Source organism: Lactuca saligna, chromosome 7 (assembly GCF_052625555.1).
Source record: "Lactuca saligna cultivar CGN05327 chromosome 7, ASM5262555v1, whole genome shotgun sequence".
Classification (NCBI taxonomy): Eukaryota; Viridiplantae; Streptophyta; class Magnoliopsida; order Asterales; family Asteraceae; genus Lactuca; species Lactuca saligna.
In genome coordinates, this window is record NC_136423.1 from 34,649 (window position 1) to 50,711 (window position 16,063).

The following is a 16,063-nucleotide window of genomic DNA, read 5'->3' on the forward strand; positions in this document are numbered from 1 at the left end:
ATGAACAAACCCATCAAAAGCTGCCGATAGATCTAGAATTTTTTATCGTAGAAAATGAAGATGAATAATTAATTTCTGGGTTTGAGGTCTTGAGTTTGAACATAAGAAGATGAAGATGAAAAATTAATTTTTAGGTTTGAATTCTTAAGTTTGAAAATTGAAATTGGGTTTATGTTTGAAATTTGTTCAATCTAACACACACACTCACACAAATCTGGAATCATTTATGATGAACTCATTTTTTGATCTTTGTTCTTGAAGATGTTTAATATGGGCTAAAGATTTTTTGGAGAAAAAACATATAAATTAAGGTTTTTTTTTTGGTGTTTTTGGCTGAAGACTTGTCGGAGCCTAACCGAAGCTCAGAGGCTCGTAAGAAATCGGCTAAACCTTCTACCGTAGATCATAATGATATTTTTTAAATAGTTCAATAAATTAAATGGAAAAATATCGGAAAAAAAAATAGTATACAAATCTATAAATACATTATATTCAAGTGATTATCCTGTTTATTATTTTATTGTTCGAACAAACTATTGACCATTTATAACTCTCCCTGTCAACCCCACCACCATTTTCCATTACACATGACTGACACACTATCCTTCTCTCATATGCATCTCTTTCCTTTACAGATAAAAGTGCTTTGCTTGTTAGGTGAACCAGGCCTCACTATCTTTTCTCTCCAGATCTCTTCTTTTTCTTTCTGAGCACTGCCCCTTTTAGCTGCTCCCCTTTTCTCTTCTGTTGTAAATGCAACTTCTTTGTTGTTGTTATTATTGTTATTTCTAACATCTATGGGGAAGAAAAGTGGATCCTCATGGCTCACCGCTGTTAAAAGGGCTTTCCGATCTCCTAGCAAAGATTCCGATAAAAAGACTCAAAGAAGAAATCATGATACTCAAGCTCAAGATCTTGACGAGGAAGACGACAAGGTTCCTTTTTTTTCCCTTCATTATTCATGTCCTACTCTTGTACTAATTAAATGGATTTCTCCATAAATTCAGAAAAGGGAAAAGAGAAGATGGCTATTCCGGAAGCCCACCAGCGTCCATGAAAATGAAGCAGTACAAGCAACCCAGCAAGCTAAGATGAGTAATTTGAGCGGCGGCCGAGTGGCTAGCGATGCCACTTGTACAGACTCTGGGGCGTCGGAACAAAAGCAGGCCATTGCAGCGGTATCCACGGCTCCAGCGGCAATGGAGGTGGCTTCGATCAGTAGGCCGCCGGCTGGTCATTCAAGGGAGCACTATGCCGCTACCATCATTCAGACGGCATTCCGGGGTTATCTGGTTAGTGTCAAAACAAAGATCTATCATCTAACCATCTTAATTAATTATAATTAGCTGTTAATTCTAGGGTCCTACATTCATTCACTGAACACATATTGACTCATATGACGACGGTATTTTCCTGTGGCTATTACTCATTTTAATTTTTGTATCCAGAATATCAAACATTTACAATCAATATTTTTGTCTTTTCAAAAGTAAATGAACTACAATCAGTGTGAAAATAAAAATATTTACGGATGACAAAATAAAAAGAAAGGACCACTTTATTTGAGGTTGCTAAAAAAATCCAATGGATCATTTGGAAATGACGTGGGAGTCCAAAAACGAAAGCGTTTTGGTAAAAGTTGATTTTCAGAGAAATGGAAAGGTTGATACTAAATGAGGCTAATCTTGTAAAAATTAGTTGTTGACTATTTTTTTTAATTAGTTTTTCAACGTTGAGTAAAAGTAAATATCTGAATACATTTTACCGGATTACGTTATATCAAAACAGAACCTTAGTATATTACAAGGATGAACGATGAAGCACATGGGAACATTGCCTGTGAATGCAACAAGGGCACATGCACCCACTCAACATATTCTATTCTGGATACCCGTAATCTATTCTGTAGGGAATTAAATGCTTTCCCTGCTATATTTACCATGCTTTCTATTAGGAGGCCCATTTCTTCTACCATAATAAAGCGACCAATACTGCAAAAGTTTGCATTTTGGCTTCAAACATGGATGTTATAATCAAAATCATTTCTTCTACCATAATAAAGTGACTATTTGTCTATTTCTTCTACTTGTGGTAGATGTGTAATACTTGGCAGTTTTATAATCAAAATCAAAATTCCTTAGCTCTATATATAGATTCTCGATGTTATAGTAACTATTATTTTGAAATCAATAAGCTTCTTTAATTCGCCTGTGGATGTAGCAAAGTTACCCTAATATTGTGTGTTATTTATTTTTCTTCGCATCTTTAATTAAGTGTTTGTTGTTCGATAACCTAACTAACAGTGTTTGCTTCGTAGGCCAGGAGAGCTCTTCGTGCACTTAAAGGACTGGTAAAATTGCAAGCATTAGTGAGGGGTCACAATGTGAGAAAGCAAGCCAAAATGACACTTCAATGCATGCAAGCCTTGGTTAGAGTGCAGGCTCGTGTTCTTGATCAGCGCATGAAGCAATCTGACCAATGCACTAGTCGAAAATCTACATTTAGTGACACCAACAGTGCCTGGGGCTCTCGTTATCATCAAGATATGTCTGACAGGAGATCTATGGTATGTGCCTCATTTACCCTATATATCTATTAACCATGCAAATATACATGTGTGTGTGTGTGTTTCTGTTGGTGTGTGCTTATGAATACACTCACACACATGTATGTATGTATGTATGTATGTATGTATGTATGTATGTATGTACATAGTTGTTACATTTTGCCTTGATATGTTTCAAAAAGCTTAGTTTGGTAACTTTTAGTCTCGAGATGGAAGTAGCATTGCTGATGACTGGGATGAACGGCCACACACTATAGAGGAAGTGAAAGCAATGCTTCAAAATAGAGCTGCTAGACGCGACAAGACTTTGTCGCAAGCCTTCTCTCAAGAGGTTTGTCTTCATACATGGTAATCACTAAAATGACTGGTTCTCATATCACAAAATATCCACGTTTTGGAAAACTGTAACAAAATAACAATCCATTTTGTAAAATGAGTTTTATGAAATAATACTTTTGGTTTTCCGAAGTTACTTTACGACTACGAACCCTACTCCCTACTATTTTTGTCTTTCTCATTTGTTGTTTGTGCAATTGATTTGCCAAATAACAATAATTTTACAAATTTAGAAAAGTATTCAAGATTTGCTGGAAAGGTCATCAAAGCAATTTGGCAAAGTCCATTTTGCGAAATAAATGTTTAATTCTTGGTACTTTTACAAAATGTGGTGATTTCTTGATAGAACACCTCCGATCCCATTTTGGTATTTTAGTAGTAACTGCTGTTTTGGTTGTATTAAAATCAAAAAATTGTAATTGATATGCGTGATTGTTTTGTGATTAAAAGATGAGAAGAAATGGTAGGAATTCATCAATGGGCAGTGATAATGAGGTTGGCGTTGGAGAGAGGCAGCAATGGCTGGGTCCAAAAGCATGGGATAGCAGCAGGCCCATGGGAAGAGCTTCAACTGATCACAGAGATGGTGTTAAAACTGTTCAAGTGGACACCTCTCAGCCTTACTCAAGCTTACCCCCTCCTAACCATATGAGAAGATCTAGTTATCAATATCACCACCACCATAACCAACGAAATTCCCCCTCTTCTGCTTCTCCTCTCCATAGAGCCCAACACCATCAGTCCCCAGCAGTAACAGTAACACCTTCCCCATCCAAAACAAGGCCAATACAAGTCCGATCTGCAAGCCCTCATTATGTTAGAGAAGACAGAAGCTATCACAGCACTCAAAGCCAAACACCAAGCTTAAGGTCTAACTATAGTTTCAACACGGTCATGTTGCATCATCAGCAGCAACATGCAAGGGGTTCGACAGGTGGAGGAGGAGGAGGTGCAATGCCCAATTACATGGCTGCAACCGAGTCAGCCAAGGCTAGGGTAAGGTCTCAGAGTGCACCCAGACAAAGGCCTTCGACTCCGGAGAGGGACAGATCCGGATCCGCCAAGAAACGGCTCTCGTTCCCGGTTCCAGACCCGTATGGTGGTGGAAATGGACAGGATTTGAGGAGTCCGAGCTTTACCAGCGTCAATCAAGCATCATATGCATACATGGGGATGGGGATGGAACAGCAGTCCAATTATTCATCGTATTATACTGAGAGCATCGCAGGTGGCGAGGTGTCTCCTTGTTCAACCACCGATCTTAGGAGGTGGACGTTGCGGTGATGAATCTAATAAAAATCTAACTCGAGTGTTGAAAGAGTAATTTAGTTTGATGATTGCTAATTCAATTAATTAGTTTTGGTCAAGGGATAAAGGGTACGTTTGAAGTTTGGTGTGATTTAATTAATTAATTTTTATAGGGCAAGTAGCTGTTTCCAGTTTAAACTTTTGATGTAAATGCGGTCACACTCACATGCATCCTGCACATTGTGTCGAATAATATTAATATAATATGTGGGTCTTGGCGGAAGGATATGATAGTAATGAATTCAAAATTGATTATGGCCTTGATTTTGCAAACACCAGCAGAGCACAACATTTCTTTATTGGATTTTACTCCAATGAAACAGTAGTCACGTTATGTTTTCCGATAAAGTGTTATGTTTTTCATGTAGATGTATGTATATATTTGATAGAATTTATTTTGAGGTTGATTAAAAAAACATTCTATTTTACCATTTAGACAACCCTAATTAATGTTTGAAATATTTTTATTGGTTGAAATTACATTGTTTTTCGAAAAAGATAATTACAAGAAGTTGATTATAGGTTTACTTTTTATAAAAATGATTATAGGGTATTTAAGGGGTGTTATAGGAGAATGAATGATACCAAATGCTCCCTTATATAGGAAAATCTACCAAATTAATCAAATAATCAAAATACACCAATTGCTTCCTTATATAGGAAAGTTTGTCAAATGATCATAATATGAAATGGGTTGATACCAAATGCTCATTTATATAGGAACAAAATATAAAATGGGTTGATACCAAATGCTCCTTTATATAGGAAAATTTGTCAAATGATCAAAATATGAAATGAGTTTGAAAATAATGGCCAACAATAATTGGTTTTCAAATAATGACGAAGGTTTTCCCATTTTTGTGAAACGAGTTTATGTTCTGAGGAAACCAAATTGTTCTCTGAAAGTGACTTTTCAGGAGCATAATACAGTAGTAAAACTACGTATGTAAAATAGAAAAGGAGAAGGGTCTTGGGGAAGTTGATCGGAAATCCGAGCTCCAAATTGATCGAAGATGGTGAGGAGATATTGAAATCGTAACTTTTAAACTCTTATAAACCTAGGTTTTTAGTTAAAATTTGTTTATTGAGTCAATGATATGCACTATATAGGTTAAACCTCGTTAAATTAACAACAAAACATCTAACAAAATCGTAGGAATCTTTGGTTCTGTGAACATCAATTCCTCATAAGCATGCTATCTGGAGAATGGATCTGCAGATGGTTGCTCTGAGGATCCACATGACCTATTTGAATTTTTTTTTTTTAAAAATCCAGAAAATGTGTTTTTGCACACGTGTTAAGTTCCACAGAGTTAAAGGCATTTCCGCAAGGACCGTACACATATCGCAGAGACTTGCTCTATGGATCCGTACCGTCAGACGTCACAATTTTGTCTTTTTTGCATGCATGCCCACTTCTTCAGAGCAATTTGGCTTCCAAAGACATAAACTCGCATTAGCTACAAAAGCTATCTCTACCACATACCACATATCATATTAGCTATAAAAGCTATCTTTACCATTAGCTATAAAAACTATCTCTACCATTAGTCATAAAGATTATCTCTACTATTAACCATAAATATTATCTCTACCATTAGCATTACATGCTATCTCTACCACATATCACAACTATACTACACACCTCTACCCAACAAGTATACCAACTATCATAAAATGGGCCGGCCTTGGTGCCTTAGACCCATTAGTATGGTGAGAAGACTCACATCACATTGCTAAAGTCCTGCGGATAAACTCTAGCTGCTGGTTGATAGGTTCCCGAACTATGAATATAAAAACATTACCCAATTAATAATTGGGTCTCAACACATAACCATAAGTTGTTGGAATAGCAATCTACATTACCCCATCTTGGCTTGATTCAAGCCCAAGGCCCAAAAGTCAAATGGGTATCAAAGCCCAACATATGGCCCAATTTTACAATTTGGGCCCAAACCTTTACATGGTCTTATTCTAAGGCCCAACCATTTAGTCCAGTCTAAACAATTGTCATTCTGATGGCCCAATGGCTAATAATCCTCAAGGCCAATCATGGCCCACTTATGGCCCAATTTCTAAATTAGGCCCAAGCCTCTCTAATGGGTATTATACTGAAGCCCAATAATTTCCCTTAGTCCATAACTGTGTTCCCCAATTGGCCCACAAAGGCCCACAACATCTTAGTCTAATAAGTGGCCCAACAAGCATCCAAACCCAATTAGGGTTTTTCAAATACAATGACGATTATGGTTAAGTGTTCCTAGTTAACCCATTAATTACGTAATCCATTAAGTCAAAATATACAATGAAATCGGGCTTGAGTCATCACTTTACTCCAATGGTCCAAAATGCGGGTCCCGATAAGTCCAAACCAATGATCCTAAAATTAGGGTTTTCCAAACCCTAATTAGGGTTTCCAACCCAATCATAGCCCAATAGGCCCAATAACTAGGTATTTTGATCAATTAGTGTTTATTAGGCCCATTAGGGTTTCACTAGGCCCATTAGTCACATGTTTGGACTTTTAGGTCAATTAAGGCTTCATTGGGCGCATTAGGGTTTTAGTCCCTTTGTCCAAACATCCCAACAAATTAAACACAAGCACACCGCCACCCAACACAGCGACAGGTGGCGGCAGCCACGACCTCACGGTGGTGTTTAGGGTTTCTTTTCATTATTCAAATTCCTAATTACATTTTGCAATGAAATAACCAAAAATAAACACACACTAAAAAAACACACACACAACCACCCTTGTAGTGGTCGGCGGTGGCACCTGGTGGCAGCCTGTGAAATCCCCATTTTGTAATGCCTGTGTTTATGGGCTTGCCATTTTTAGCAATGTGATAGTCTAGGTTAACCTTTGTAACCCGTTTTGAAATAATAGAAGTGTATTATTTGAGTATTATGTGTTTTGTGCTTAATTGCTTAATTATGTGGTTTGATTAATTAATAATAAAAATAAGCGTAAAAAATTAAGTGTAAAATAAACTTAATATCTTTAGATAATGTTGTAGTAGTTGAAACAAGGTTTCCGAAGATATAAAGAATGCCGAAATCCGAGTTATAACGAAGAAGTTATGACCTGTCGAAGTTTCGCGACAGAACCGGCACCGCTGAATAACGTAAAAAGTGAAATTCATGTTAGAGCGATATTTAGCCTTAGTGATCTAAACGAGAATCTAAGACTTCATTGTTAGTAGCAAAGCGATAAAAATTTAGGCGAGAACGGACGTCAAACGAAGAAGTTATGAATTTATAACGAAATTTTCTGTCCCGGCCTATTAAAAATAAATAATAAAAATAAAGTCAAAATTAGCCGACGGAGTCTAAACGAAAATTGTAGAGCGTAGTCTCACCTTCGTGTGGATATAAATAACGTCGAAAACGGAGTTCGTATGAAGAAGATATGAATTTCCGAAGTTTATTAAATAATTAATAATTAAATTTAATTATTAAATCCGGCCTTATCCGAAGGCGAGTCACCGGACTCATCCGGAGTACGCCCCGCGTACGGCGAAGGATGTCGACACTCGCACTCGAGGACTTCGGATGACGCATGCAGTGACGTTTCGTAAGCAGTACGCCCCACGTACTGCGAGGCATCAGCCTCCTATAAATAGGATGCGAGGCTGTCGAGTTTCTTTGCGATTTTTCTCCTTTCTCTCTCCCATTTTGCATTGTTTTGCGTGCCAGAAATACCCCAAAGCCCCGGTAATATTCCCGAGTCCCGAAGCAAGTCCCGAGATCCCGAAGATCCCGAGAAGTGCGGTTTCCGAGCCGAAGCTTTGCCCGCGAGAAGTTCGATTTTTGTAGAGATCTTCCAGATCTGCTGAGGATTACAACTTTTGCAAGTCGTAGTGCTGTCTGATCATCTTCTGATCAAGTGAGTGTATACTACCTTTCATAAACGTAATAATAATACAAGTATGGTTTGAGTGTATTAAGTATATTGTTGTTTATATGTGTGAGTGTGATGTTACTTTCTCCTAACGTATAATTATGAAGTATTTTATACGAGATACATGTTATGTGTATGTTTTGTTGTTATGTGTGTGAATGTATATTCACTTTCTTCTATCTTACAGATCTGATTATTTCTATATGAAATACGTGTTATGTGTGTGTGCCTCATCTGTTATATGGAAAATGTATTGATCAAGCATGCTATACAGGTTTTGAAAATATGTATAAAAATGTATGTTTTTATCTACTAATATGTTGGGTAGAACATGGGTAGATAGTTGGTGTGTAATAAACAGATGAGAGGCCTCGTTGTTGTTTTGATCCAGTCATTTAGCGGAATTTAGAAGACGACCACAGGCTTTTCTAGACAGTCAAGTGGAACGCTAGCAGGCTCATAACCTGTAGGTGTTAATGAACTTGGGTGTTCATTCGCTGTATTCCATCCCCCTCATGGTTGTCTTATTTGACTTATATTGCTGAGGAACCCCCGCAGCATGTGTTGTCACCCTGATGAAAATATTCTTAAATTAGGTCCCTTGTGTTAGTTATTTTAGGGACATAAAGTGAGAATAACAGGAATGGGTAACTGGGTTATTGTTGGTTGATAATAATTAATTTAATTATTTATTGTGGGTTGAAAACCCTATATGCTCACCACGCTCCCAAGCCTGACCCACTCAATTTTATTTGTATTACAGGAAGTGGCGCAAGGATGTAAGATGGATGAACCATCAAGTTGTTTTGTTTACAAGTCTGTATATGTATATATTTGTTGAATGACTTGTAATGTATAGTATAGGGTGTATTTTACACTTTTAAAATACTAGGTGGTCAAATTTAACAATTATACTTTTAATTCAATTAAATGTAAACCAAAAATTTTATGGATTTATTAAACCGCTTTTAATTATACGCCCTAATTAATTAATAAAACCATAAGGGTGTGATTTGAACTTTTCAAAACATTACTAGGGTTTTAGAATTTAACATTCCTAATTAAACCTTTTAATCAACTTTTAAATTCCAAAACTTGAGGGCAAGTTTTGAAACATTTCAAAACATTTGGGTTTAGAATTTAAATATACATTGAAATTAAACTATTAATCAAAATTTAAATTCCAAAACTTGAGGGCAAGTTTTGAAACCTTTTTTCAAAACATGAGGGTTTCAACTATATAAATTTGAAAACAACAAAACTTTTGGGTTCAAATTTAAACTATAAAACCTAAAGGGAAAATATGAAACTTTTCATAACAACGAAGATCAAATAACAAATAATCTAAATTAACATTTAATCACATAATTATCCATATTTTATTTATTTAATGATTTCTTGCAAAACAATTTACCAATTTAATCAAAATAATTAATCAATTATCACATAAGGAAACAAATATTTTATTAATTGATAAATATCTTCAATTAGAAAGAATATAGTCAAATATATCATAAAATCTGATTTATATTGATCTAATATGATAAGGCAACTATCCTTAAGCAAAAACAACAAGAAATCCCGAAAACAGCTCCGTCTGACGCTCGAACTCGCCGAGTACCCCCATGGACTCGCCGAGTAGGGGGCAACTCGCCGAGTCCACAGTGGGAATCGCCGAGTCCATCATGCAGAACCACAAAAATCGAATTTTTTCAACATACAAGGCATCAATACAATAGAAACCAATCAAGGCTCTGATACCACTGATGGGTTTTGGTCATAAGAACATCCTATGTGCTCATATAAACCCTAATGCTTGGATCTAGGTTTCTCTATTGTACATGTAAGTTATCCAAGACTATAAACCCTAGATCTAACATATGATAATCAATATATATATATATATATATATATATATATATATATATATATATATATATATATAATTAGGGTTTAGATCATACCTTGATTGTTATGTAGCAATAACAATCCCAAATCTCCTTGTATTGACTTTAGAAAGCTTAGAGTCACAAATGTCACTCCTCTAATGGTTCACAAACACCATAACCAAGAGGATGAAGAGGAGAGAGGATGGAGGCTGCCCAAAAACGTGTGAAACCCTAGAACAAAGCTTAGCCACGTTTTTTGGTCCTTAAGGGGTCTATATATAGTGAGGCTATTAGGGTTATCTAACAAGGAAACCCTAATTTGGATGCTTAAGCCCTAAGCAACCCATAGACTCCTTTAATTAAGGCCTTGGACGATTTCCTTATGGGCTTCCCCATAGAATTTGTCCACTCCTTAATTTAAGACAATCCATAGCCCAAATTTCAATTATCTTATAATTACAATTCCAGTCCCTTAAGTTTAATTAATCTCTTTTAGTCACAAAACTAATTACTAATTAATTCTTGACTAATATTAATTAAACAATAGGATTTCTCCTTTAATATATTATTCTCATAATATATTAATAAATCATATTTAATCCTTTCTCTCCATAATTCATCCTATCAAGTTGCTTTGGTGAAGGCAACCCAAAAGGACCATGCACCATCGGGTCAAGTACATACCAAAATAGTTATGGACTTAGACACTAATCCAACAGTTTTACCCAACACATTTTGTAGATATAAAATACATATACAGTTTAGATCATTTAAAAGCATGTATAAAACATTTCATCCAACATAGACAACAAGTATTCAGACAATATACACACATAGCACATAATTAATATAAAATACTTCATATTTATGTGTAAGATGAAAGTAACTATGAACTCACAACACGTAATTTATATTAAATATTTCATATTTATGTGTATGATGAAAGTAACTATGCATTCACTTGTTAAAGTGGTGATTCCGAACTCAGGCAGTTCTTCGCTTCTTACAAATAATTTCCTTTGACGAAACCTAGTATTATTACCACTAGATTTTAGTCTAGTATTTACCGTGACTAATTATTACCACTAATTATTATTATTATTATTATTATTATTATTATTATTATTATTATTATTATTATATAAACGTTTAAACAATACTTTTCACCAACTATGTACAGAGAAGGGCGAGACATAAAACACCGGAGAGCAGGACCATTTTGGCATATAACACTTCTGAAATCCAACAACCCTATGCGGCCCTTTAAACCGGATTCCCCATACCGCAAGTAGTTAAAAAGATATTATAACGACACTTATACAAATCATAATAATAGCCCAAATATTTATTATAAGTTCATAATAACAATACTAATTTTAAATGTAAGATATATTTAAAATATGGTAAACATAACTTACTTACAAGGGGGTTTTAGCTAGGAGCCGAGCTCTGTAGGGATAGAACTTCGTTGCTAAATCTTTCTAAGAAAGATTTGTGCAACGCTTCAACGCTCACCTTACAATACTAAAACTACAGAAAGAGAAGTCGAATCACGAGGGACCGAAATGCTCGAGGGATAAGAAGAGAAAGACTCTTGAATAAAGAGAATGATGCAAGAAATATGAGAGTCTAGAGAATCTTATTTATAGTAATTAAAATTTCAAAAATCACCCTCTATATTTGCTTAAATGACTAAATACCCATTTATAATACAATTTGAATGTCGAAAGTACTCAATATTAGTCTTATAACAACCGCATCGTCGATACCTTTCTAATGATATATACATATGTATATATATGTAGACGTATATATGATTTACGATTTATTTTTATACATAAATATGTTATTAAAAATTATAACTCGTTCATATGAACTCAATTTTTGATGTTCTTTATATCTATGTGTTGGTATTTACGAGTACTACAACTTTCATTTAGACGCTGTCAGCTAATACTCATTCTATCTCAGATTTACAAAACTGTATCGAATTTATCGTGCTCGAACAGTAAGGACCAAGTTTCATCCATATCTTTAACATACAAGCTATATTCTCAACTTTCTTTATATCAACTCCTTGGTATTTATGAGTACTACAACTTTCATTTAGACTCCATCGGCTAATTCTCATTCTATCTCGAATTTACAAACCTGTATCGAATTTGCCGCGCTCGAAGAGTAGGGACTAAGTTTCGTCCATATCTTTCACACACGAGCTTCGTTTTCGACTGTCTTTTTATCTTCGAACTTCTATTAACGATATCTTCATTTCTCGTTCATATTTTTTTGGTTAAAAATTGACTGATCTAAAATTCGAATTTCGGGTTGTGTACTGCTATACTAAATCTTAGAAAAATCATAATTTCCTCATACGAAGTCAGATTTGGACATTCTTTTTATGCATACTCTCGGTTTAACATATATTACGACTTTTGTTTAGATCGCTAAGGCTAGAAATTATTTTATCATAAATGCATTTTTTACTATTCCCGGCGTCGTGCTGGTTTTGCCGTAAAACTTCAACGGGTCATAACTTCTTCGTTATAACTTGGATTTCGGCATTATTTATATGTACAGAACCCTTGTGACATATAATATAACTTGGTTAAGATTATTTATTCTAAATAATCTTCTATTTAAAAATCATTTTTGACGCTTATTGTCTCTAAATTGATTAGCCGGAATCTGCAGGCGTTACAATTATCTCCTCCTTAGGATGATTACGTCTCGGAATCATCAACAAAACAAGGCTTGTATAATGACTCCATATGTTATCTCTTCATCCTAGGTGATAATCGTAACTCTTATTTCATTTCAAATGAGTATTTAACTGTTGGACTTCTTGACTATTGGCGGTGTTTAATCTTGCACCCGCTCTTCATATGGTGTTGGACTTTCAATTGTAACCTTCAAGTTACAATCTTGATCCTTATTGGAAATTCCTGATCCTTTGTAAACAGAATTTACTTCGATTATCGTCATAGACCGATGGGTTATGTTCTAATGACCTCTCATCGTATAATGCAATGCTTAGACTCGGGTCTCTTGGATTAAAATTCCAGAAAGGAATATACTTTACTTCATGTTCTAATGTGAGATAATCATATTCTAGCATGAAACACTTCTAGCTACAAACTTCTTACTTTAACAATGAACGCGGAACTTCTATAGATTGCTTCGATTATCTTTCACTTCAATCTTCTGGCTTAGGTTAGATGCTACATCATAGATATAATTGAAAAAGTTACACCAAGGGATATGTTTACATGTTTCAAAATCAATTACATTATGATGACAAAAATAAATTGTTGACGGTTTAACATCCCATCCTCAAAGCGCTGGAGTTTTCCTGTTTCATTGATTTCCTGAGAATACAAGTAGTTTTGAAAAAGTGTCAACAATTAAGTTGATGAGTTCATAAGAGTTTTGTTTGAAGTGGAAAAACGTCTCCTTGTAAAATAGATAGAGTTTGATTTCCAGAAAATCCAATATTTTCTTATTTAGATGTGAACAGAATATTCCTATATGATGTATTAATGACCCTAGAATGACCCGTAGCATTCTCCTATAATCGTCCAGTGTATATAAGTTATATAAGGTTTAAATTAGATAAAACATTGAATATAGTGGGTCTGCCCTAGGTCCACAACCCAACGAGGAACAGGAGATGAGGCGAGCCCCACCAATTCTAAGCCAATCGAGACTAAATTCTTATATGACTTAAACATATACGCTTAGCGGTTATAGTTGAAGTCTAACAATTCTAGATGAAATATAGTTTTAATGTCATAATAACTATTTTATGTGAATCCGGTACTTTGTATTTATACCCCTTTTTGTATAAAGATCCGACACTTTGTATTTGTACCCCTTTTTGTATAAAAACCCGGTACTTTGTATTTATACCCCTTTTTGTGTATAAACCCGACACTTTGTATTTGTACCCCTTTTTGTATAAAAACCGGCACTTTGTATTTGTACCCCTTTTTGTATATAAACCAGACACTTTGTATTTGTACCCCTTTTTGTATAAAAACCGGCACTTTGTATTTGTACCCCTTTTGGTGTATAAACCCGACACTTTGTATTTGTATCCTTTTTGTACGAGTGTGTTATGTAAATGATCATAAATATACCTATTATAGTTTATTAAAATGTTTGAAATATATATGTACCCTAACTATACCTATTATAGTTTAGTATATTTCTTTGTGGTGTTTAAGAATCCCATTCTATGTAAGTCAAATGTATAGTACAATATAGCTATGTTTAACTTACTTTGTTTTGTACTAATGATTATGATGGAGGATTCTTATAAATTCAGTAAGTAATTTCCTATTATACAAATATATCATAACAAGAAATACATGTAATATATGAAGTCATCAAAGACTTAACACTTTGCTCAACATGTTACAAAGTGTTTTGATAGTTAGAAGTTGTTAACTAATTCTTAATCTTTCTGCATTGTTTTAGAAAAATCATTGAAAAATCATACGAAGTCGAAAACTAGATCCGTAAATTCTGAGAGTTCTTAAAATGAGTCTAGTTTACTCATAATTTTTATCATGATTTTTGGAAGCCTTTAACTTGTATTAAAATGCTCATATTCACAGACTGGTCCGGATTTGTGTTTGAAAAGACAGGCTGTTTTGTAAAAATCATCATAAATTGTATAAAAATCGTGTGGAGATGTGCAAGTAGTCATTTTAAATCTAAGAAGTGGAACTACTTGCACCTAAAACAATTTTGAATAATAAAATGTTTAAGTTGTCCAAAACAGTCCGTGAATGGAGTTGAACATTTCTGATGAAGGCTGTTAGAAAATTTTAGTTATGTTTGTGGTGTTTTAACTTGTATCCCCCCCTTAAAAACTTGAGAAAACATTAAAATGTAGGGGTATGAACTCACCTTATGTGATTTTAGTAGATAAGTGTTGAAGAAGAGAAGTGTTCAACCCAAGAACACTTGAAGAATCACTTGAAGATTCGAAGCTCTAACACAAATATGATGGAGTTTGTGTAAGATATCCATGATTTGAGTAGAAAGAAGTGAGATATTCATAAGGAGAATGAATTATGCTTACCAAATGTGGAGGAAAACCCAAGATCAGCCCTTGAATCCCGAATTTCTAGAGAGAGGAAGTGAGAGAGGAAAGAGTTTGATCTTCTTGGTGAAATGAGAGAAAATGGGAGAAGTGAGGAGAGAGGATGAATGTCTAGCTCTCAAAAACGTGGGAAAGGGTGTTAATTGAGTGGAAAGGACATTGATGTGACCTAGGTAAGGTGGGTAGGTGTGGCTGGTCATAGAGTGGGTGTGGGAGTTGTGGCTTGCATCATAAGGTGAAGCAAAGTCAACACTCCACCTCTTTGTACTTTACCCACTAGCTTTTATTATTTAAATAGGGATTTTCATGAAAATATGATTAAATTATGAATATTTAGGGTTTATTATGTTAAAATATAATTTCTGGAGAAAATCCCGCATTAAAATCACGAAAAACGGGCTTAAAATGTTAAAAATATCAAAAATGGGTGAAAAGCATCAAAAATCCGAAGTCTGGCCGGAGGTTCGGTCCTCTGGTGTTGGAACCGAGAGAAGAGAAGAAGAACCGAGAGAGGGAAGGGAAGAACTGAGAGAAGAGAAGAAGAACTGAGAGAGGGAAGGGAAGAACCGAGAGAGGGCAAGGAACCGAGAGGCGGGGAGAAGACCGAGAGGCGGGAGGAGAGACCGAGAGGCGGAGAAAAGAAGGGACTGAGGCTCGGTCTTTGCTCTTGGCGGGTTCGGCTATCAGGTCTCTGCTACAGTGACTCGGTTCTCAGGTCTTCGGCTATAGAGACTCGGTTTCGGTCTCGGCTACATGGGGTTTCGGCTGCTCAGGGCTTCGGCTCCTTACGGTTTCGGCTCCATGAGATGTTTTGGTTTCCATGAGAGGTTTTGGTTCCTTAAGAGGAGTTTCGGCTCCTTAAGTCCGTTTTTCTCGTTTTTACCCCGTTTTAAGCCGTTTTTGACCCGGTTAAGGGTCGAAATGACCCGAATGATTCTAAAAAGTTACGGGAACTT

The 16,063-nt window shown here is 35.4% G+C and overlaps 1 protein-coding gene across 1 annotated transcript; it reads left to right on the plus strand.

Annotated features, from left to right (window-relative positions):
• Positions 1-507: 507 nt before the first annotated feature.
• On the plus strand, positions 508-4,433 carry LOC145004614 (protein IQ-DOMAIN 17-like). The gene is made up of 5 exons (XM_078963570.1): positions 508-935; positions 1,008-1,292; positions 2,318-2,566; positions 2,769-2,897; positions 3,353-4,433. The coding sequence occupies exons 1-5, from the start codon at positions 798-800 to the stop codon at positions 4,184-4,186; spliced, it is 1,635 nt and encodes a 544-aa protein (XP_078819696.1). The 5' UTR covers positions 508-797; the 3' UTR covers positions 4,187-4,433.
• The last annotated feature ends 11,630 nt before the right edge of the window (positions 4,434-16,063 follow it).